The 23905-nt window shown below is 38.2% G+C and overlaps 2 protein-coding genes across 2 annotated transcripts; both read right to left on the bottom strand.

The window, feature by feature from the left end:
- Positions 1–218: 218 nt before the first annotated feature.
- On the bottom strand, positions 219–1242 carry LOC117275426 (uncharacterized). The gene is made up of 2 exons (XM_033654709.2): positions 879–1242; positions 219–730 (listed from the first exon to the last, which is right to left on the bottom strand). Exons 1-2 carry the CDS (start codon positions 1020–1022, stop codon positions 446–448), a joined length of 429 nt encoding a protein of 142 aa, XP_033510600.1. The 5' UTR covers positions 1023–1242; the 3' UTR covers positions 219–445.
- Positions 1243–21236: 19994 nt separating this feature from the next.
- On the bottom strand, positions 21237–21629 carry LOC138907633 (uncharacterized). The gene has a single exon (XM_070198236.1). It carries the CDS (start codon positions 21627–21629, stop codon positions 21237–21239), a length of 393 nt encoding a protein of 130 aa, XP_070054337.1.
- Between the last annotated feature and the right edge of the window lie 2276 nt (positions 21630–23905).

The following is a 23905-nucleotide window of genomic DNA, read 5'->3' as shown; positions in this document are numbered from 1 at the left end:
CCGGGCTTAAGTGGGCCGGTCCAAACGGTCCCGGCCCCATTTCCGGGCCGGTCCCAAATTAAACGGTCCCGGTCCTAGTGGTCTTTTTGTAGGAACCGACCTGGTACCGAATGCACAAACTAATAATCCCGGACTAAACAGTCCCGACTCGCGGGCTAAGTGGGCCCAAGTGGGCTACAGCCAAGAAACAGATGAAAGGAATAGGAGGAGGTATATCCTTACTGCTTATCCATAATGATAAATTCTTGAATTCTTCTTCTATTTGCAGCATATGTTGAAGGGCCACCATTAATCACAATAGCAATGACATCCGGCGTTAAACCAAAAAAAGAAACAACAAATAAGTTAATACATTATGAAAAATCATTGTGTCATAACAATAATTTTGTTTTTGAGAAGGTATAATAAATGGATTGTATATGCACAAATAGAGATAATCAAATCTTTAAATATCAAATTCAGATTCTTTGGGTTGATACTCGGAAGTGTCAAGCGCAGTGATAGTTAGCCGCATTGGCGGAGGTAATGGATCCTGCGGAGGAGTGACCTTTTCAATTGGCTCAACAATGGTGCTTCTATCAATTGTCCAAGTGAATTTATTAAGTGGATTTCCATATAAATAAGATGACTCCTTTACCGGGGCAACTACCAAGTAAGTGTGGAAAGGATCAAATAGATCTTCAAAATGCGTTATATCAACATTATACATGATGGCCTGAACTTGATTTTCCTGTAAGAAAATAAGATACAATTAGATTATAATCATATTCAAATAAATTGGGGGAAATTATACAAGCAAAATACACCAATTTTAATATGAGCAAAAAATGGATTAATTCAATTATTGTTGGAAAATTTGTGAATTTAAAAGAGAATACCTCTTTATCCTGTAGAGTCATGAGTTGATATTTTTTGGTTTTCTCTTTGTTGTCTTTGGGACGACCTTTATCCATTGCTTGGATCTTACAGGTCCATTCTTCTGTTTTGGGAATGATCATGTTGATAGTTAACCTTTCACCCATAGTAGAATTAATCTGCAATTACAACATATTAATATTACTATAACAGTATACATTAAACATAAAAATAGACAAAGTTTAATATAAATGAAATAATATAGAAGACAATCAAGTTATAATTAGATTTACCATAAGAAATTATAGCATATGGTCAGGAAAAAGCTTTTTTAATAATTTCATCATAGACTATATTATATGTAGAGTGATCATCATCGTCGTCAGCCGTAGGTGGTCTAATTAATAGACAATTAGAGCTTTTGGCTCTTGATAAAGCAACGTATAATTGACCATGATAAAAGACAAGTTCGCACAAATAGATACCCACAAAATCTAATGTTTGACTTTGAGCTTTGTTTATTGTCATGGCGAAACACAATCGAATTGGAAATTGTGTTCTTTTAAAAGGGAAAGGTAATTTCTCATCTTCTGATGTCATGAGTGGAATTCACGAAATAAATACATGTCTATTTTTAAAATCGCCGCCAGATATTGTTGCACTGGTGGCATGAGTTTTAAAATCATTACATATTAATCGTGTTCCATTGCATAAAACTTTCATTGGGATTCAAATTTTTTAATAACATAATCGGGCAATTTTTCTTCAAAGATAATTTATAAGGAGGAAAACCAGCAGGATTTAAAGTGTGCAAAAAATCTTCATACTCACTCTGATCTTTCGGATCAATTGTCTCATCAGTAGCAATGTAAAAAAATTTTGTGGTTGGAAATTGAGCAAGAAGCATGTCATTTATTTCATCAACAAAATCATTTTTGGTTGTTATAATAACACGAGAAGTAATAAAAGAAGCTTTGAATGACATCTGTATAAATCAAGATAAGTAACTCGGAAGAGCAGATTCAACGGTTATTTTCCAGAAGTAAAAGGAATAATGAGAGAATGAGGAATTTAAATTTTTCCAAGGGCATTTTGTCTTTTTTCTTTTCTATCACCATTCTCATTAAATAATCACAAAAAGCAGGATCTGTTTTCGCACGCATATTCTCTGATAGTTGTAATTTTTCAAGTTGATTCCAAATTTCAGAGCACAATAAACTTTCACGAATAAAATTTTTCTTTTTTCCACTACGAACTACGGGAAGAGTTTGTCTAAAATCACCACTGAAGATAACTACCTTTCCACCAAATAGTATATTAGTTTCCATTAGATCTCTTAAAAGCAAATCGAATGCTTCTACCGTTTCCTTTTTCGCCATTGAAATTCCATCCCATACAATTAGTTTTGCATCTCTTATTAAATATGCTAATGAACTTTGCTTACTAGTATTGCAGCTGAAATTCTCATTAACATCAATGAGAATTTTAAAGCGGGAATGAGCAGTTCGACTTCCATGAAGAAGTGAAGACGCAACACCGGAACTTGCAGTTACTAAAGCTATAAATCCTCTGTGCCTCACAGTAGCTAATAAAGTACAATATAAAAAGCTTTTACCAGTTCCATCGGGGCCGTTAATAAAGAATGCTCTGGTCTATTTGAAACTATTCTGTGAAGAATCATATTGTAAGCTCTTCTTTGTTCAATATTTAATTTTTTTTCTAACATTAAATCTTATTCGCTAACAATAATGCTTCTTTCGAAATGAACATCTTTAGCTTCTTTTGCTATTGCAGATGGCTTTATCATTTCTGAAATTAGTTCAAATTCATTTATATCATGGCCCATTGAATGAAGAATATTGTTAATATGGTTTAACACTTTGTAAAAAATTTCTCTTGTATCTATATTTGATTTTTTTTTTTTGAAATCTTCAGACATTGGGTTTTCAAAATTTTCCCATAATTCTCTTGGCTTAGTTGGATTAAAATAGGTTAATAACATAGCAAATAATTATCTTAACCGGGCGGCATTTGATAACTTACAGCTTCAGAGATACATTCTACCAAATTATTATCACAAAGTAATAATCCTCTTTTTTCTGCAGCTTCTCTAAATGTTTTACATTGCACTCCATTTACAGTTTGCAAATCTTCATATGATTTTGGTCCGCTCACATTCATTAGAAGTAGTCTAAGATAGTATCTTTCCCCTTCAGTTGGATGACATGTCACCGCACGACCAATAATACTTCCTCGTGGACGACATGTCCATGTTTTATTTGTTATTGAAAATTCTCGATATAATAAATTTAAGTCCATAGCATCTTTGTTTTCTCGATTCATTAAAAAAACTAAGTTAACATTGCTTTCTTAACCATAAGATTGTTCACAATTTTACTAATATTGTCCGTATTCTTGAAAGAAATAAGTTGTTGTCCATCAAGATGTAACTGAAGATGATATATATTTGGAATTATTTAACTAATAGGGGAAGCAAATATATGCCATGCAGCCTCAGATGGTGACACCCACCTAGCAGATTGGTATTCCTTTATTTCATCTATCTCTATGTTTGTATCATTAGCATGTATAGAAAATATAATTTTATCATGTCCTTTGCAAATATACTTATAAATGTACTTAACAACATTAATATCAGAGCAAATCTGTACATTTATATGACAATTGAACTTACAAAGTAAATATGGATTATAAGGAACAACCATGAATTATCAAGAAGGTGTCCTCTTATTTGCACTTTCTTTCCAGTGTTTCGTCTTCTATAAATTTGATACAATTTTTTTCATTTAGTTGTTCGTTCTGCAAACTCTTTTGGATACTTAAATTTACAGTGACCTTTTTTATTTTCATACAAGAATTTTTTGGATTTAATTCTCCGCATGGACTGTGCATCATGTGATCAATAACAAGTGAATATAGTGTAGGATTTTCTCTTTCATCCGGTAATTCAGCATATACAAATCGGTCATATACTTCAGGAGTTAGTAATTTATATTTTTCATCAAGTATTATAAGAAAATGAGCATGTGAAATTTCCCCTTTTTGGAATTCCATTGTATATATAAATGCTGCAACTTTGCCAAATATTTGTGTTTTGAGAATATCCTTTTTCAACTCTTCTAGTTTTGCTCGAAATATTCGACTAACTAAATCGGGTCTATTTTGTGTTTCATCTGTCGACAGAAGGTTTTCTTTTATTTCAGGCCAAGAAGAATTACACGTCTAGTAAAAAATATATCTGGTTTTCCAAAGCATTGCACTAATGCAATGGCATCCATATACCTTCGACGCATATCTCTTGGGCCTCCTGTAAAGCTAAGTGAGAGTATTCTTTATTTTCCAACCTGTGAAGCTTCTCTTTCCCTATATCGTTGAATATCTAAGAGCCCGCCTAATACATCAACCCTGAATAAATCTTGATTAAAAGAAGCAAAGTCTAATCTTTGGCTTTTAATTTTTATCCATTCATCCACAATATATTGTTGAAATAATCTTTCAGCATGTAAAAGTATATTTTCATCATCTCTTATTTGAAGTTTGTAACAATAATATTTATGACAAGAAATATTATCTCTTTTTCGTTTTTCTTTTTGCATAACCTCAGCTTCCATATCGAGTAATCCATTAATTGAACACATATTCATTAAAGTAATGGTTCATGTTCACAGTATATTCGCGTTTTTGATTTACCAGTAGAATGCTTAATTTTTTTAATATCATAATGCCATCCATTTTGACCGTAAGGTAACAATAATGGATATTGTAATGGATCATAACAACTATAATAATAATACCAGCTGACTTCTATCACTTTTCGTATATATGCAGATATGTGGTGCAGGAATAGAGTTATTGATATCTTATTCGACCCATATACCTGCAACTTCTGATACAGTTGTTAAGTTGTATACTCGTTGATCTAAACCAGCATCACTCTTAAGTGCAATGTAAAAATTAGATAATTATGAAATATTTATTATGGATTTCAAAAATATTGAGTAAGGATTAATTTTTAGTATATCCATCAAACTTATTATAATATCTTCATTCTGTTTGTTTGAACATGTCATTCGATTTTCCACTGCATTTTCACTATCAATGAAGTATAACTGAAGGTTTTTTCCTTTTTGACCAGCATGTATCAAGTCATTTATAAAATGATACATTTGCCCTTGAACACGGAATGTATAGACACCATTATTTTTTTTTGCTAGCTCTTTGTCATAAGTTACACCAAGGATGTGAACGCAATGTTCTAATGTAAGTTCGAAAATATTTTGATTCCTCAATATTTTCCAGATAAAGGTTTCTTAACTCTGTTGGCATTTCATGTGATATTAGTTGAATAGAACTGTTACCACAACAGAATGCAGGCGGTTCATATTTAATTTTTTTTACTCCACAAAATTAGCATCTCAGTGCTTCTTTTAATTTAACATAAGTATTTTCTGCTTGCATACTCTCGAACAACCAGGATTTGCGAAAACATTCCCTGCATATGAAAACTCTAGTATTGAGTAGATTATTAACCCAGAAAAAAGGTAATCACTACTATTCTTAGTAGATGCAGTTTAAACAAACCTTGATTTTTAGTCATACCTGTTCTTTTCCTTGAAAAAGGCAATGAATCTTTTATAATAAGAGAACTTTGGTTGGTTGAAACATTGGAAGCATTAGAGGATGATGTGTTAGCTGTATCAAAACTAATTGAAGATTCGGTAGACCGTCGTCTTTTCAATTCACCCATGTTTGCACGCCGTCATGCCAAAAGGGCCTCTTTTTAATCAAGTGGCATCAGTCTATATAATTCGCGTTTCCTAGCCCTTTTGTCAACATGTGATTTTCCAAATGTTTGGTCATTTTCATGTGTCACGATCCAAAATTCACTATAGGTTGTGATGGCGCCTAACGCCGCCGTCAGGCAAGCCAACGGTGATTAATCAACTTAGTTACTCATTTTATTATTTTCGAAATCATGAATACCATTGAATAAATAGTGTAAAGTCTAGTACTCATAGAACACCCGTGATTTTATTTTCAATTTGCATATAAGGTATAAATTACAAGGTGAAATGATAATAATTACGTGAACTACAATAATGAATACCCAGTAGGTACTCCAAAATCCGGAGTCACAAGTGCATGTGCATTTACTAAGGAATACAATAATAATATAATATCTGTCTAGAATGTAAATAAAAAGGATAAAATAAATAGTACGGTGGAGACTCTGTGGACTGCAATGTGTAGCCTGGAATGCAACTCACAAGAAGTCTCCTCAACAGCTGCGCCTACGCGCCAAGATGATCATCAAATGAACCTGTCAGATCCTGCATATTTAGTGCAGAAGTATAACATGATTACGTAAATCAACGCATACCCAATAAGTATCTAGCCTAACCCCGGAGAAGTAGTGACGTGGGGTCGACATCGACACTTACTAGTGGTCTGCTAAATCAATATGGTAAATTATAAAAGGATAAGAGTAAAACAATAGTAATGAGGTAAATCTGTAACTAACACAATCTTTCAATTTTTTTTTTACAATATCAATTCCTCAATCTCGTATTCTTTCTCAACAGCTCGGAAATATCAAGTGCCAATAACAAATGGATAAGAATTCACATATATAATGCAAGGCATCTGTGGAAGGAAAATCTCGCGAATATTCGAACTGCTAGCGATATAACGCACGATTATGATGAGGTCGTACGACCAGATATCAGAAAGAATATGATACTGCCGAGGCGATCGGCCTGATCCCATCATAACGTGTACACTGTCGAGGGTCGAGCGACATGAATCATAGATGCATCTATTATACTGTCGAGGCAAATGACCCGCTCCCATAAGAGTGTGGTACATAATCCTTCCGAGGCGTTCTGCCCGCTCTACAAGAAAGGGAAGGAATTATCGAATTACGAGACACGAGCTTATGATACAGTATATCAACATAAGGTAAGTATAACCTTTACCGTTACTCAAAAAGCTTGCCAACAACTAAAGGTAATAAGGCTCGGCCTAATATATATGTATATATTTCTAAATCAAGTTCAGTTATAATTTCAATTAATTAAGTCAGCAGAATGAATTCAAATATTACAAATATTACATGGTAAAGTCCTAAGTCTACCCGGACATAAACATGCTTTAGCTACGTATGGACTCTCTTCACCTCGTGCGTAGCACCCACAACTAATAGCACATAACAATTACATCGCCTAAGGGGTAGTTACCCCCTCACAAATTTAGACAAGAGACTTACCTCGCTCCGAAGTTCCATAACTGGCTCAACGCCTCTCTAGTATCTCAAACCAATTGCCATCGATTTGAAACTACTCAAACAATCATGAAAACCAATAACAATATACTCCAACATCATGATTAATTAATTTATAACCATTCCCAACACCGCTCGAAAAATGAATAAAGTCAACCCTCGGGCCCACGTTGCCCGGATTCCAAAAATTCTTGAAGAAAATCAGTATCCATAACGCCACGAACTCAAACATATAATTTTTTCCTAATTGCATTTCCAAAATCGTGGTTAAAATTGAAAAATACCAATTTTTAGGTTTTCTCTTAAAATCCCAAAGTTTCCACAATTTTCCATGTATTTACAAGCCCGAATTCGTATATTTAACTAACAACTAGTAGAAATTACTTACCTCATAATAGATGATGAAAATGGCACCCCAAAGTCGCTCCAAGGTCGGCTCCCATGGAAGAAATGAAATGAAATTGAGCCAAACCCACGTACTTAAACAAGCCTTCTGCCCAGCGATCATCGCACCTGCGGTCATTTGACCGCTTCTACAGCTCCGCAGGTGTGGCCAAAAATTTCACTTATGCGGAAATGTCCTAGCTGCTCGCTTCCACTTCTGCGCCTTCATTTCCTCTTCCGCGATCGTGCATGTGCGGAAAACATCTTCGCACCTGCGACCTCAGTCCAACCCTGCCCAGGTCGCTTCTGCGAGCCACTGCCTTGCTCCTACGGCACCGCACCTGCAGTCCTTCATCTGCAGGTGCGAAAACACTAGCATTCAGAACTTCCAGTTTTTCCTTAAGTCCAAAATCCAATCCGTTGATCACCCAAAATCCACCCGAGGCCCCCGAGACCACAACCAAATATACCAACGTGTCCCCGATTATGATGCGAACTTAGTTGAAGCCTCAAATCACGCTAAACAACAGCAAAACTACGAATCAACAACCAAAACCTTTTTTTTCAACTTTCCAACTTCCAATCTTTGCCGAACGCGTCCGAATTATACTTAAACATTCGGGGGGAGGGGAGGGGGGGCAAAATTTTGCGTGCAAGTCACAAATCATAATATAAACCTTTTCCATGGCTAGGAACCCCAAACGGACATCGATAACACAAAAGCCCTCTTTGAACCAAACTTAGAAAATTCTTAAACCTCCAAAATGCCAACTTTCCATAATAGGCACCGGAATGCTCCCGGACCACCCGATACTCAACCCGACCATACGCACAAGTCCGAAATCTCATACGAATCTATTGGGACCTTCAAATCTCAATTCCGAGGTCGTTCACTCAAAAGTCAAACCTTGGTCAACTCTTCCAACTTAAAGCTTTCGAATTGAGAATTTTCCATCCGATTCAACTCCGAACTTCCCGAAATTCAATTTCGACTATGCGTACAAGTCTTAAAATATGAAGTGAAGCTATTCAAGGTCTCAAACCACTGATTCACGAGCTAGAGCTCAAAATGACTGGTCGGGTCGTTACATTCTCCCCCCACTAAAATATACGTTCATTCTCGAACGTGCCAAGAACTGTTACGGAGTTGTCCAAAATCACTGTTTAACACCTCGTGCACCTACCTGTGCCACCATAACCATGTGAGCACATTGGCTCGAGCTGGACTAAAAATCGTCCCTATAACCTTAGCTAACAAGCCTTAGAACCAAATTCCAACATCTAAAATTCTCCATGAGACTGATTTTAACATACGAACACCGCATCAATCACTACACACTGTACCCAAACATGATCATGCACCGATGCTGAAATCACACCATGCACCACATAAGTCGTTTGCCCATAATAACATCCTCCAACCGTAGAAGCTGCAAATTCACTAACCTGATGCCCATAGTATACCTCATATATGCATAAGCCCTGATCCAACCCTCGCAATACTGAAATGATGAAAACGATGCGTAGAAGCTAATAGCCACCTGCCAAATCAATAAATCACGGAGTCTCTCCTCTTGACGAGAACCATTACCTCATTCTGAACTAAATAAGGATATGTTCTCTTTAATATACCCTACATGACTCCGATCGCACTGATCTCAGGTCTAATAACCTCGTCTCACACAGTACAAGCTGCCCAGGCAATAAACTACCTTAAACACTGACCAATATCTCACATGATGCCGTTAATGCGCCAACAAGCCACAACTTGAATATGACACATAAGGAGGAACGACTGGATAAGAACTACTCAGCTCACATAACAAATAAAATGGTCGAACATATTCTATGAACCCTCCTCATAGAATGAGAAACAAAATACACAAGAATAGATAGGGAACTGTACTCAACATCTCACTGTTGTGGCGTGCAACCCTATCCACACATGATACCGTTGCGGCGTGCAACCCAATCCAAACAACATACCCGTGGCGGCGTACCACTCAATCCACACATAACAATAAATAAGGAAATACCCATCAAGCCATAATGCTTATACCTACGAAATTCTCGAATATCGACCACAAGCATGCCAAGTGCAAAAATACAACCTTGGGAAGACGGATAGCGCCATAAGCTACAAAACCCAGGCACGACTAAGGTGCAATAAATGACCTGCATCTCGAGAGCCATCCTGCTCATATAATACCACAAGCTACACGGGACCACAACACATATGCAAATAATCAAGCCGTCTCATAACCCACATGTCACAATAGAGTATTACATGGAATAGTTGACGACGGGAATAACATCCAATGCCTGAAGACTCCTCCGTAAGCAATGCTATGCCGAATGAACGCATCCGTCCTGATGTAGAGCACACATTCACATTAGACCCACCAACGGACCTCAAGACAATCCTGATTATACCATATTGGGCAAACAACCTTTCGAGGATCCACAATGGCCTTATTCATGACACACACGAGGAACCGTCCCAATCCGGAAGAATCTCCCACCTTTCACAACCAAAGGGAGAGAGCGCCTTCCAGGCATAAACTCTCACATTATTAAATAGTACCAAAAATCTCCATACTTGGTTTCAATCTTTAACAATAAAGTGACTAACATGTTACACTTATACAAATTTCCCCGCTCTCATGGCCTTCCGCACCAGGTAGCTAAGTATGCACATCCATACCACCAACCGTATTAATTCTGTAAAGCAAATCAAGAATCCGCAAATCAATACACAAAGCCTACACAGGACACCGTTCTCAGGTGCACTAAAGAAAATTCCAGAACCGCAACCTTGATCCTCAACTTCCAATTCCCATGCCGCTCACTGCACCTATCATGCCGCTACGCGAGAGTACAAGAATTTCATCATAACTCCTGAACCACCAATAGAATAAAAACTACATCATCTAGAACCTCTTTCACTCAACACATTTCAGAGGAACAATGGCAACACGCAACCGAATTCCCATAACCGCAGAAAATACAAACCTCAAGTTGTGGTCTAAACCACCATAACTCTTCCGGGATCCATCTACACATAACATACCATTATAATCAAATACCTCCAAATCAATCAAATTATGGAGGATGTCAAGCCCACACGTACAACCACAAACCACCTAGATAACTAACACGACGAAGGAATTGATCATTGCCACAATCATGCTGATTCAAACCATTACTAACTGACCCAACTTCTTCTAATTCACTCTTGACTTGATTAGAATTAATAATAGCTCCCTTAAAAAACATAACGAACTCAATCAACACTCATCCCGAGTGACCCGAATCACGAGACCACATTATCTCAATACCTATAAACCATCTCATACCCTCCTCACGCGCACAATAGCATCTCCAACTGGTACACCCATTTTGAAAGACCTCCCATGAATCCGAAACTATTTCTTCCATTTCACTAATACTACCCAGCAGACCCGATGATAACATAGAAAATTCCCCAAGTATTCACGTTGCTGAAAAATCCCGGTCTTCAGCCACACCACGAACCCAAAATCCTTAAACACCGTACTTTAATTCTTGCACCCACTAGAACCATTATTGAGAGTCACCCACTCTGACCTGGTCCCGAATATAATCAAACTCCAACGCTCTGTTACCACATGAACACTCCCAAAGAAGCAATCAGATGAATTATTTTCCTTGTACACCACATCCACAAGAAGCATAAACTCTAAGTCTTCCCAAAACCTGCACATGAACCAATAAGGCAAAATATAGCACACATTTATCAAGTTCTTTGCTCGAATCATCCTTGATCTTTTATTTTCTTAGTCATAATTGATCCACCAATGCACCGATAATCAGAAATAATAAGCTGACAACCACGCGATCCAATCGTAGACGGTGGGCTCCCCTACTTTGCTTTAAACTATCATCATATGTTGTAGAACCGACAAAGATTCCTCCTTCTCAATTACCATGATCTCGCACCGTCAACCCGCCATATTTCTCGTAGTTTATTGTTAAACTTTTCATGAACATTCCAAATTTATCAGCCATAATCGCATACTCGACATCCTGCTGCATAGTAAGTAGAACTCTTCGTATAAACTTAATCAAAATCACGCAACCGCTAACCTGTGCATAGGAGATAGTTCACTTGTGGAATTTCCATACCGACATCTTCCAATGACGCTGCACTGGGTACAACTACCATGAAATTAGTAAACCCTAGTGAGCCCGTGCTCATCCACCAGCTGTACAAGTCTGTTCATTCCCCATTGACATCAACTAAAAGTCAACCAATACATTCCAGACTCAAAGTCACGTTACATCCCCAAAATGATAATCAAGTTTTCACACCCCTCTTCATTTCAAGCAAACTCCTCTCTGCCATATTTAATCTTCCTCAGTATAGTAGCCACCGTCCTAAGTGAAATTCGTAGACCTAGTCTCTTTCCATCATGATTCCCAAATCGCTCTAAACTTTCCCAAGGAATGTGTCTATCCTACCATAGAATCCGTACACTACCCTGCCACTCCCACTTTGGTTAAACCATCTCCTTTAAGCTACTTCTCAACCTCTGCTTTTCATACTTGACCTGCTAGTAATTCAACCACCGCGAGACATCTCCCACCATGTCCTTCCTCATCCTTCGCTACCTAAATGTTGTCTAAAATCACAATCCATCTATGTAGCCCTTGAACTAATAAATTTCTACCACCTCTAAACCTACTCGAAGATCATCTTTCTCCATCCATCAGCATTAGAAACACCGATTCAATTATGAACCTCTACACACCGCCATCTCTTTCTCCAGGCACTATTTCACAACACCCTTCCCCGAAGTCAAATCAAAGAAGACCATAACACCGACGAATGTTAATGCGTTCAAACAAGGACGATGACACCATATCACAAATGAGAATTCCACCACGCTCGAAAATATCAAGTCTCGTTACTCCATCAACCAAAGCTTGAACATCCATAGTCCGATTGCCTTTCCTCCATGGGAATTAAATGCCGAATCTCTAAACCATGCACTGAGAAACCTTTCTTTGAGTCATTCACTGCCACGTAAACAAGCACCCTACCATTACACCAACACTGTACGATAACAACGGATGAACATCATATCAATCTGTGCACAGTCTTGAAACCATAGGAAATACAGATACTCAACTGAAATAAAAGAACATCCTTCTGCAAGGTGATGATAATAGCCCGCTCGAATATGTAGGGAAAAATATCCTGCACCACGTCTGCAGTACCACCACAACTCCTTGATTCCCAATTGATAAAGATCATTCCGCGTTGCATAAGATTGAGTAGGAAGGAAATAAAGGCATAAGCCTCAAATGAATCAAATTGCACGATGAGGAATCAAGAAGGGAAGTTCTTCTAACAACCATGTAGCCTCTCGAAGATAAGTATAGGCGTCTCCGTACCGATCTGCAAGACTCTACTAGACTTGCTCATGACTCGTGAGACCCACGTGACCTAGAGCTCTGGTACCAAGCTGTTACGACCCAAAATCTACTATAGGTCGTGAATGTACCTAACGCCGCCGTCAGGCAAGCCAACGGTGATTAATCAACTTAGTTACTCATTTTATTATTTTTGAAATCATGAATCCCATTGAATAAATAGTGTAAAGTCTAGTACTCATAGAACACCCCTGATTTTATTTTTCAATTTCTGTATAGGGTATAAATTACAAGGTGAAATGACAATAATTACACGAATTACAATAATGAACACCCAGTGGGTACTCTCAAAACCTGGTGTCACAAGTGCATGAGCTTTTACTAAGGAGTACAATTATAATACAACATCTATCTAGAATGTAAATAAGATAAGATAAAATAAATAATACGATGGAGACTTTGTGGACTGCGATGCGTAGCCTTGAATGTAGCTCACAAGAAGTCACCTCAATAGCCGCGCCTATGCGCCAAGATGATAATCAAATGAACTTGTCAGATCCTTCACATTTAGTGCAGAAGTGCAGCATGAGTACGTAAATCAACGCGTACCCAGTAAGTATCTAGCCTAACCTCGGAGAAGTAGTGATGAGTGATCGACATCGACACTTTCTAGCGGTCCATTAAATCAATATGGGAAATCATAAACAGAAAAGAGTACAACAATAGTAATGAGTTAAATCTGTAACGAACACAATCTTCAAAAATTTCTTTTAACAATATCAATTCCTCAATCTCGTATTCTATCTCGACAGCTCAAAAATATCAAGTGCCAATAACAAAAGGATAAGAACTCCCATTTAGTCTGGGTTTGAATCGAAGAAACTCCCCTGAATTATCTAGTCTGGGTTTGAATCAAAATCAGGATCCATTTTGCACACATGACCTAGTGCACACATCCATGCTGAAAGTTTTTTTCTGCTTTTTTCGGGTAGACCCTACACTTTTCATGCTTACCCTCTCCAGATCGCTCTTTTAGGGCCTTTGCCTTGAATTCAGAGTATGCCATCAACTTATCTCTCGGTTCCCCCACTGCTTCCTCTATTTTGAAAACCATCATTTCTTCCCCCACTCTTAGCATGAGTTGCCTTATCTGAATGTCCAGAATAGCTCTGTCAGTAGCCAAGAAGGGTCTACCTAAAATCAAAGGGACCTCCTTATTCTCTTCCATAGTCACCACGATGAAGTCCACATGGAACACAAATTTATCTACCCGAACTAGCACATCTTCCACTATTCCTTCAGGTATGATTGTGGTCTAATCCGCCAGTTGCAAAGACACAAGTATAGATCTGATTTCTCCAATCTCCCCCTCCAATTTCCTAAAAATAGACAGAGACATAAGATTAATAGAAGCACCTGAATCACACAAATATTTTTCAAATTTAGTACTGCCTAAAGAGCAAGGTATAGTATAACTCCCTGGATCTCCACACTTTTGAGGGAGCTTATTCTGCAGAATGGCACTACAATGCTCTGTCATGACAACCGATGTCTCTTCCACTTTAAGCTTGTTTGAAAATATCTCCTTCAGAGACTTAGCATATTATGGCATTTGAGAGAGTACCTCTGTGAAAGCTAGATTAACATGCACCTGCTTGAGCACTTCTAGAAAATGCCCAAATTGTTTGTCTAGCTTCTCTCTTCCTTGCCTCTGGGCAAAAGTTAAACCTGACATGTATTTGCTTTCCTCAGTCTCCTTATTCATTGAATTCCCATCCTTCTTCTTCTTCAGATCTCTAGTCCTCCCTTTCTTCTTCAGACCATCATCTGGATCTACCCTCACTTCACCTTCTTGATTGTCGTTATTTTTCTGCTCCTACACAATCTCCACTTGTCTTTCAATCAACTCACCCTTTTGTCTTGCTATGGGGTCCTTCAATACTTGCCCACTTCTCAAGGACATTACATTTATTTTTTCTTTTATATTCCTTTCAGTATCAGTTGGGAGAGTTCCTAGAACAATCTAAGACAATATATTAGCAAGTTGCCCCACCTTTCTTTCCATGTTTCCAATGGCTATTCCCTGTTCTCGGATAGATGTGCCATGAGTTTCAAGCCTCTCATCTGTCATAATAATAAAGACCTTCATCAACTCTTCCATGCTAGACTGATTGGACTGTGGAGGCTGGTATTGCTGCTTCTGTTGATTTTGAAATCATGGACCTCCTTGTCCCTGAGGCTCGGATTATTCTGCTGCTATGAGTTCAGACTACCACTTGGTGAACTCCAAGAAAAGCTTGGCTGCCTCTGTCCCATGAAGTTAAAATTATTACCACTTTGGTAGTTACCTCTATCGAAGCTTCCCATAACATTTACCACTTCATCTGTAGTCGAGGCCTGACATTCATGTGTTGGATGACTCATTGCACAAAAGTCACAAACTGATGATAGTTGGCTCTGGACATTGGCTAAGGTCAACTTTCTTATCTCTTTGGCCATGGTGTCAAGCTGGGCTTGCATTGATGTGTTAAAGTCTACTTGGTGAATCCCAGCTGATTTTCTTCTATCATTACTCTCAGCGGGCCATTGGTTAGCATCTTCAGAGAGCTCATCAAGAATCGCAATAATCTCCTCGGGAGTTTTCTTCATTAAAGGACCTCTAACTGCAATACTCATATTTCGTCGTGAGAAAGGTGTCAGTCCATCCCAAAAGTCCTGGAGTTGCATCCACAATTCGATTCCATTATGCTGACACTTTCTCACTATCTCCTTGAATCTTTCCCAAGAAGACCGTTTCAGTGTCTTCCTGGGAGAAGTTGTGGATTTCCCTTCTAAATTTCACTATTTTTGAAGCTGAGAAGTACTTGTCAAGAAAAGTTTTAGTCATATGTTCCCATGTCCTTTTGACCTAGTTGGTAAGATAAGAATCCAGTACTTTGCGTCATCCTTCAGTGAAAAGGCGAATGCCCTTAAGTAGACAGCATCTTTTGAAACTCCGTTGTACTGGAAGTTATTCATGATTTCCTTAAAGTTCATCAAGTGAGTATTAAGATCTTCATTTACCTTCCCTCTAAATACATAGTTGTTCTGAATGGTTTGAAGTAAGCCTTGCTTCAACTCAAAATTATTTGCTGCGACGGGTCACACTTAACAGTCCCTTATTGTAGACTAGTCTTGCATAGTCACCTAATGCTCTTCTAGGCATGTGTGCCATATTTTTGAATTAGTCTTCAACCACGAGTCAATTTAGATCATATCTCTGACCCCCATCCTCTTCGACAATATCATCAGCAGCTCTAAGGGCTACTTTAGCTGCTACTTGTACAACTTGTTCTCTCTGTTGGGCTGCCTCCCATGCAGCCAAATCAACTACCTTCTCACCGTTTCTAGCCATATTCTCTTGGGTTGATGATTGCCCCAAGAATTTTTCGGTGAGTTCTTTCTCTTTCCTCAACTATAGCAGACACTTTTCCACCTCTGGATCGTATGTGATCACTTTCCTTTGAAGATTATCAAGTCATACGTCGGAGAAGTAAACACCTATTGACTGCACACGAAAGAGAAAAATCGTGAACAATAAAATAAAATAAGTTCCTGAATTAGCACCAAAAGCTATTTTTTTAACACTCTTGATTGCCAACCGGCAACGACGCCAAAATTTGACGAGCGCAAAACACAATACGGAATTAATGCTCGCTAGCCAAAGATAATATAGTTTAATTATCGTCTCCATATGGATTAAATTTAAATAATATTTAAGTAATTTCTCGCGTAAACACTATTATGGATGATTAACACTTTGATTGAGTAATTTTGAACTAACTATTAAAATTAAATCAACTAACAATTAATTAAGGAAAGACAAGATGTGAGCAACACTGAACTAATCTGAGAAATAAGGGTCATGATAGGATAGGTGCAAGATAGCTATTAGGGATATAACTCTAATTCAATCCACTCCTATGCTATAATGATTCTCATGAATTCACTCGATGATTAGTTCAATCGTATATCCAAAACTCCTCTCTCGATTAAATCTGAACTATACGGGGTAAACTAATATAAAGCACCATGAAGATACGCAAAAACACATTTATGGACTAGTATTTTAGGAAAACGTCTCTCGAATATTCATCGAACTTGATTTAATCAACATTCAACAAGCTCTTTCAATTACTTAAAAGAATAACTGAATTAAACCAAGCAAAATAATGCAAATATAATCACCAAAGTATTCCTCTTTCAATTAAATAAACTGGTGAATAAAGTTGCATTCAATACAAAGCAACATAAATGAATTCATTCAAAGAACTAGAGTTAAAATCTACAAATATCAATCAAAATACCATATCCGTCAAACCTTAAAGTAAAATACTCAATAATCATGGGAAAAGTCATCACAAATAAAGTTGAAGAATAAGAAAATATGAATTCAATCTAAACTTGGGTGTTGAGTTGAGGAAAGAATGATGAATCCTTGTGGTTTTAGTCTCCAATGCTCTTCCAATCTTCCATAGGTCAAAAGTCCTCTAAAAATTGTGCTTTTAATGTATTTATGCCACGTAGGAACGGGCCCGGACGAAACTATTCTTTCCAAGCCGTAGTGGGGCATTACTCTAAGGAAAATACAGAGGCACAACACGCTTTGCGTTGCCCCATGCTTGCCAGTGGGAAAGTTCAGAGAGGTGTTATTCACTCTGCAGGAATTTTACACTAGTATTTTATGCCCCGCGGCGCAGTAGTGCATTTTTCTTAGAGTATCACTTTTTCTCACTTTTTGACATCCAGGCTTGGTCCTCAACCTCCGATCATGATCTCAACTTAATTTCTTGGGATTCTACTCAGACTTCAAAGCTCCAAATCATTCATTTTAGCTCAAAACTTTCTTCTTCCCTCGAAATCACATCCTACACAATATAACACGCGTAATAAATACGAATACTAACAATTAGGCTCAAATATAATAAAAGTTTAGTAATTAGAGCGGGAAAATATATTTTAAAATGTGAGTTCCTATCCTACCATTAATTCTTCAAAACCAATTTCTATGACCCTGTAACAACATGTGCCCCAAGGTGTGGTGAAAGCGGCCTTTTCTACATTTTTCTCATCCATCAAGATCTGATGGTATCCAACATAACAATCCATAGAAGACTGTATTTCATGCTTGAAAAAGTTATCAACGAGGATGTGGATATTTGGAAAGGGGTAGTTATCTTTGGGACTTACTTTATTTAGATCTCTGCAATCAACACAAACCCGGGGTTTTCCATCTTTCTTTGGTATAGGGGCCACATTGGCCAACCAAGTAGTTTAACGGACGACTCTGATCACGTTAGCTTTTAACTGTTTTGTGATTTCTTCTTTTATTTTGTCACCCACGTCTATTTTGAACTTTCTTTGCTTTCAGTGGATAAGTGAAAAATCAGGATAAGTGCAAAATTTTTGTACCACCCAATCCACACTCAAACCTAGCATGTCATCATAGGACCATGCAAACACATCTTTGAACTCAAACAAAAGTCGGACTACGGCATCCCTGGTTTTCTAGTCAGTATGGATGCTTATCTTTGTTTCCCTAAACTTTTTTGAGCTTCCCAGGTTAGTTGATTCGGTTTCATTTAGATTTGTTTTAGGCTTATTATGTTGTTCCAATTCTCAGTTTATTTCCCTAAAACCCTCATCTTTATCATAATCTACTTCTTGATTCATTATTTTGAAGTTAGACAATATTTTAGGATCTTGATATGAATTCCACAAGCATATAATATTATTAAAGTCCGCATTAACAGAATTTAAAAGATAAGAAGAAAATGACAAAATCAGTCAGATGTAGAAAAGACAACAAAACAGACTATCAGGATTCCCTTCTGACCGGGAAGGGGGCAGCCTCCCAGTTCTTGAGCTCAAAGTCGGGGCCCATGTATTGCACCTCAGCACGACTTGGGCCTTCCCAATTTGGAATATTTGGCTCTTGCAGTAATTTCTTTCAACCCTTCACATATCTTATCTATCTCTTCAGAAGTGAAGACCTCTTCTTCCTCATCATATTTTGGCTTGACGAAGGATTGTGAAATGTGTGGGATTAGGCTTTGAGGGAACCAACCCATTTTATTTGTGATTCTTGGCCAACTTTTCATCAGGTGGCGTGGACTTGAAACCCAGTACAAAAGCTCTCTTCTTCTCGATCGCCATAAGAGGCTCAGTGATGCCATGTAACGATGTTCCTAGTCCTTTCCTGGGCTTATACCTATTCTTGAGCATTTCAGTGGCTACCATAACAGATGTGGCTGACAAGTAAGGCTCTAATAGTGGGTTCCCCTCCTCACACCTATCGACTGCCATTATTTCAAAAGTTTGGTAGATGTTAGGCTCGCTACCTTCCCTTACCTCGAGACACGTGTTTGATGGATCCTTGCAAATTTATTGTTCATCTTCCCCATGGGCGATAATTTCTTGGTTGTTGTGTTCAAATTTGACCATGTGATGAAGCGTGGAAGGGATATTTCTAGCAGCATGGATCCAAGGTCTTCCCAATAGGAAATTGTAAGATGTTTCTATGTCCAGGACTTGAAATGTTACTTGGAAGTCTATGGATACAATGGTTAGCACGAGATCAATCTCTCCAATGATATCCCTCTTTATTCTGTCAAAGGCATAGACATAAACATTGTTATCTCAGATCTAGTCTGTGTTGATCTTCAATATTTGGAGAGTGTAAAGGGGGAAAATGTCAACCCCTGAGCCACCATCAAGCATAACTCTCTTCACATAGTGTCCCTCACACATAACAATTACGTGGAGAGCTCTGTTATGTCCAGCCTCATCAACAGGTAGGTCACTGTCACTGAAAGATATTTTGTTTACTTCAAAAACTCTCTCAGCCATCCTCTCCAACTTCCCCACCGTCGTTGTATGAGGAACATAAACTGCATTTAAAGTTTTGACTAACACTTTTTGATGTTCATCTGGACATAGCAGGAGTGATACGAGAGAAATTTGGGTCGGGGTTTTCCTGATCTGATCCATAATAGAATATTCAAGAGCTTTCATTTTGTTAAAGAACTCCTCAGCTTCCTCATTGGTGACAGGCTTCTTCAAAGGCATCTGGCTATCAGGATTTTGCTTGGCTTTCCTCAACTCCTATGAAGTATAGTATCTCCCCGATCGGGTCATAACATTACCATCCCTTACGACTTCATTCCCTTTGTAAGAGACTACTGTCTTGTTATATTTCCAAGGGATGGTTGTGGTATCTTATTGGATTTGAGGTGTCAGACTGATTACCACAGGCACTACCAGCCTTTCCAGCATCCTTGGGCCCCACACAATCCTTGGTCATCCCCTTGAAATATATAGCTTTGGTACGCTCAATGTGAGCTTCTCTTTGTTAATATCATCGGGGACACTCAGAATGAATTATTTTTTGTCAGATGCCTTCGATACATATAGCACTAACTTTCCCTCCGACATTGATTATGTTTTTGTTCCAAAACTTTGAGGGGCCAGAGTTTCCTTTTTTCTCAGACTTGGCGATCATTTTTGATTTATCTTTGGGAGTAGCAATGGTAATGATAGTTTTATATGTTGGATCATAATCTCGATCGTCGCTTATCATGACAATTGCTGGTCCATTGTTATAGGAAGGCAAAGGGTTGTCAGTCACATTTGGGGCTTTCTCTTCCTAGATAATTATGGATTTGACCTCGATCGGGTTGTCTTCTACAGCTCTTTTTAAGGTCCAACAGTCTTCAGTGTCATGCCGCATAGCCCCTGAGTGATACACACAGTTCGCGTCTACTCTGTATGAGGGGGAGTTAGGGTTTGTCCTATTCGCCACCACAGGTTTTAATAAACCCAACCGAATCAATTATAGGAAAAGACTTGAATACGGCTCTCCAATGCGAGTAAAGTTGTTCCTTTTGGGAGGTTCCGTTTAATGAGGGTTGTATTGACGAACATTTGGTTGAGGTCGAGGATTGTATGGCATATGTTAGATTGTGTTTGTGATTTCTGGTAGGTGCAGGTCTCGTTTGATGGTTTTGAGGCCGTTCATAAGGTTGTGGATTCGTTACCAGGTATTCTGGGGGGGCCACGACATAAGCGATTTTTTGGTGAGGATAGTAATGTTGTGGGGTACTCGGCGTATATTTGAGTGGTTAAAGGCCCTCCGCACCCCCCTCAAACTTAAATCCATCATGGCTCCCTCTTTCATCTTTTTTCGGTTTGCCAAACATCCTAAACTATTTTGGATAGACTGAGATGTGCCTTTGTGAGCATCCTAGCTCATAATCCTTCTGGATTTCAAACTATTCTCGACTATTTCTCCTATCTTTATTGCCCCTACAAAAGTTTTGCCCATGGTAGACATCATGTTTTGAAAATAGTTCGCCTCTTGGGCTTGAAGGAAAACAGTTATCATTTTGGTGTAATCCATGGGCGGCTTGACCCTCGCCGGCTTCTCCCGCCATTTGATAGCATACTCGCAGAAGCTCTCTGTGGGTTTCTTCTTCATGTTTAACAAGGAATTTCTATCAGGCACACTGTATATGTTGTACTGAAACTGCCTGACAAAATCTCGGGCTAAATTATCCCACACATGCCAGTGCGAGATCTCTTGATCCATGTAGTAATTTGAAGCAATTCCAGTCATACTTTCATCGAAGTACGCCATCAAAATTCTTCCATACCACCGGCACCCCTCAGCTGGTTACAAAATCTTTTTAAATTAGTAATAGGGTCATTGTTCCCCTTGTACTTCTCAAACTTGGGAGTTTTAAACCCGACAGGCAAGTGCACATGTGGGAACGTGCACAAATCAAAATAGGACACACTCTTCTAGCCATTCAGGCCCTGAATATTCTTTACACTTTGCTCCATACGTTTCATTTTCACAGCCATTTCTCCCTGCTCAACACTTTTAGCAGTTTTGTCAACCTTGACCAGAGAGCCATATTATGGGACTTGATTGCAAGAGTCGAATGTTGCATAGATCACTTCAGGTAAAAAGTGGGGACCCTGAAGGGTGATAATTGGTGGTTCATTATAGGGTATTTGTATGCTCAATTGTGGGGTAGTAAAAATAGGAGCAACGGTGATGACTACCGGTGCAAGTCTTGGTTGTGGTTTGTGGAGACGAGTAGCAAAAAGCATACCCGTGACACTATTGGGTGTAGGTCCATACTCATAAGGAATGAATGGGTATGGAAAAGAGACATGGGTAACTCTTCCCGTCCAAGGGACAATCTCAAGGAACCCGGAGAAAGAGCTATGGGGCTCTTTTTTATTTATCCACGCTTCCCACATTTCCATCATCCTGACTCGAAGGATTCTGTTTTCTTTAGCCGTGGCTGACTCTACCAGAACGTCCAGTGCCGGGTTGTCCTCTGGGTTGATGATAGGGATATTACTCTCGGTTGTCATTGATATACTTCCTTTTGAGCGGCTGAAATGTGGATGAGAGGCCAGGATACAACAAACAAACCACCAAAAGGAAATCTTGTCTTGTTAGTACGGAGCATTTATCAAATAGGAGATCGCACATAGAGATACAATGCACCTAGCAGTTAAACACTTCTATCGAATGTTTTAAAGGTTGCATGTCTTTTACCGGATTCATTCATTATCTCACATCTTATTTATGTCTCTCTTTCTTTCTTTTTATTCTCTTTCTCACGGTTCTCTTCTTGTCTTATTGTGCTCAATTTTTCCTTATTTTGATTTTAATTTCTCACAAGGGTTTAAACACTATTTCGATCGCATCCTTTAGGGATTACCTATATTTTATGGTGCCGAATTAATCAGACCATTACGTAGTTCATGGAAATAAATGCAAAAGAAATAAAGGAAGATAATATTTTTGGGTTTCTCAATATTTCATTAAAACAAGATCTTTTTGGATATCATTACACGACTCAAAGCAAAATAAAAAATGAATCCAAATGGAAATACAATGAAAGAAGTACCAAAACAAACTTAAGGCAGAAATACAAACAGACTCGATAATCATAAGAGCTTATACAAAGTAAACAACTCTAGACTCAAAAAGCAAAACACTTTGAAAACATTATTAAATCTTTTTAGTGACATCCGTTGGTCATTGCTCTGGCTTGATTCTAATCTCTTCATAGAGGATCTCCAAATCAATCGTAATCTGGTGTGCGAAGTTCAACAATATAGCAAAAACCATAGCCTTGCACATTTTCTCAGAGTCGTTGCACTTCTTGGAGGTGTAGTCAGCTATCTCTAAAATTCTCAACTTGGTGTTTCTTTGGTCATGGAACAATCTTTTGATTTGTTGCTCCCGGGCTTGCATACTCTGTAAGGCTTTATCATTCTGATTTTGCAAGTTTAGATAATGGCTTTCACAACTTCAACATCAATAACCCAACAAGAAGATATTCCACGAAATAATAACTTCAAGTAAGCGTAATTCAACAATAAAAAGGGTAACAAGAGAGTAAGGGAGGTATCAACTTCAATTAAAGCATATACGAGCAATTAAAATAATAAAGGATAGAACAAATGCTAACAACGTCAATTAGAGAATGTGAGAGTAAATTTAACAATGAAAGATGTAACATGTTATAACAAATTCAATTAAATGCATGGAAGAAGTCTAAAAGACTAAAACAGTCAAAATACCACATAAAGCTCATATACACACTCGTCACCTCGTGTACACATCTTCCACATAGTACAATTAACACAATCAAATCCAAATCCTAAGGGGTAGTTCCCCAACACAAAGTTAGACAAGATACTTACCCATAAAATTTACCTCCACATGGCTCAAATCTAAACTAAAATGACTTAATATCATTAAACAATGCAAGGGAAACCAATTACAATAAGTAAATCTATGATCTTTACACAATTTCCCAAAAGTTTGCGGCTATTGACAACCTAAGCGGGAAGTTGCAAATATGACATAGGTTTCGCGATTGCGAA

Source organism: Nicotiana tomentosiformis, chromosome 3 (genome assembly GCF_000390325.3).
Source record: "Nicotiana tomentosiformis chromosome 3, ASM39032v3, whole genome shotgun sequence".
NCBI classification, from domain to species: Eukaryota; Viridiplantae; Streptophyta; class Magnoliopsida; order Solanales; family Solanaceae; genus Nicotiana; species Nicotiana tomentosiformis.
The sequence above is the reverse complement of the archived record's forward strand: the minus strand, read 5'-3'. Positions and strand labels throughout refer to the sequence as shown.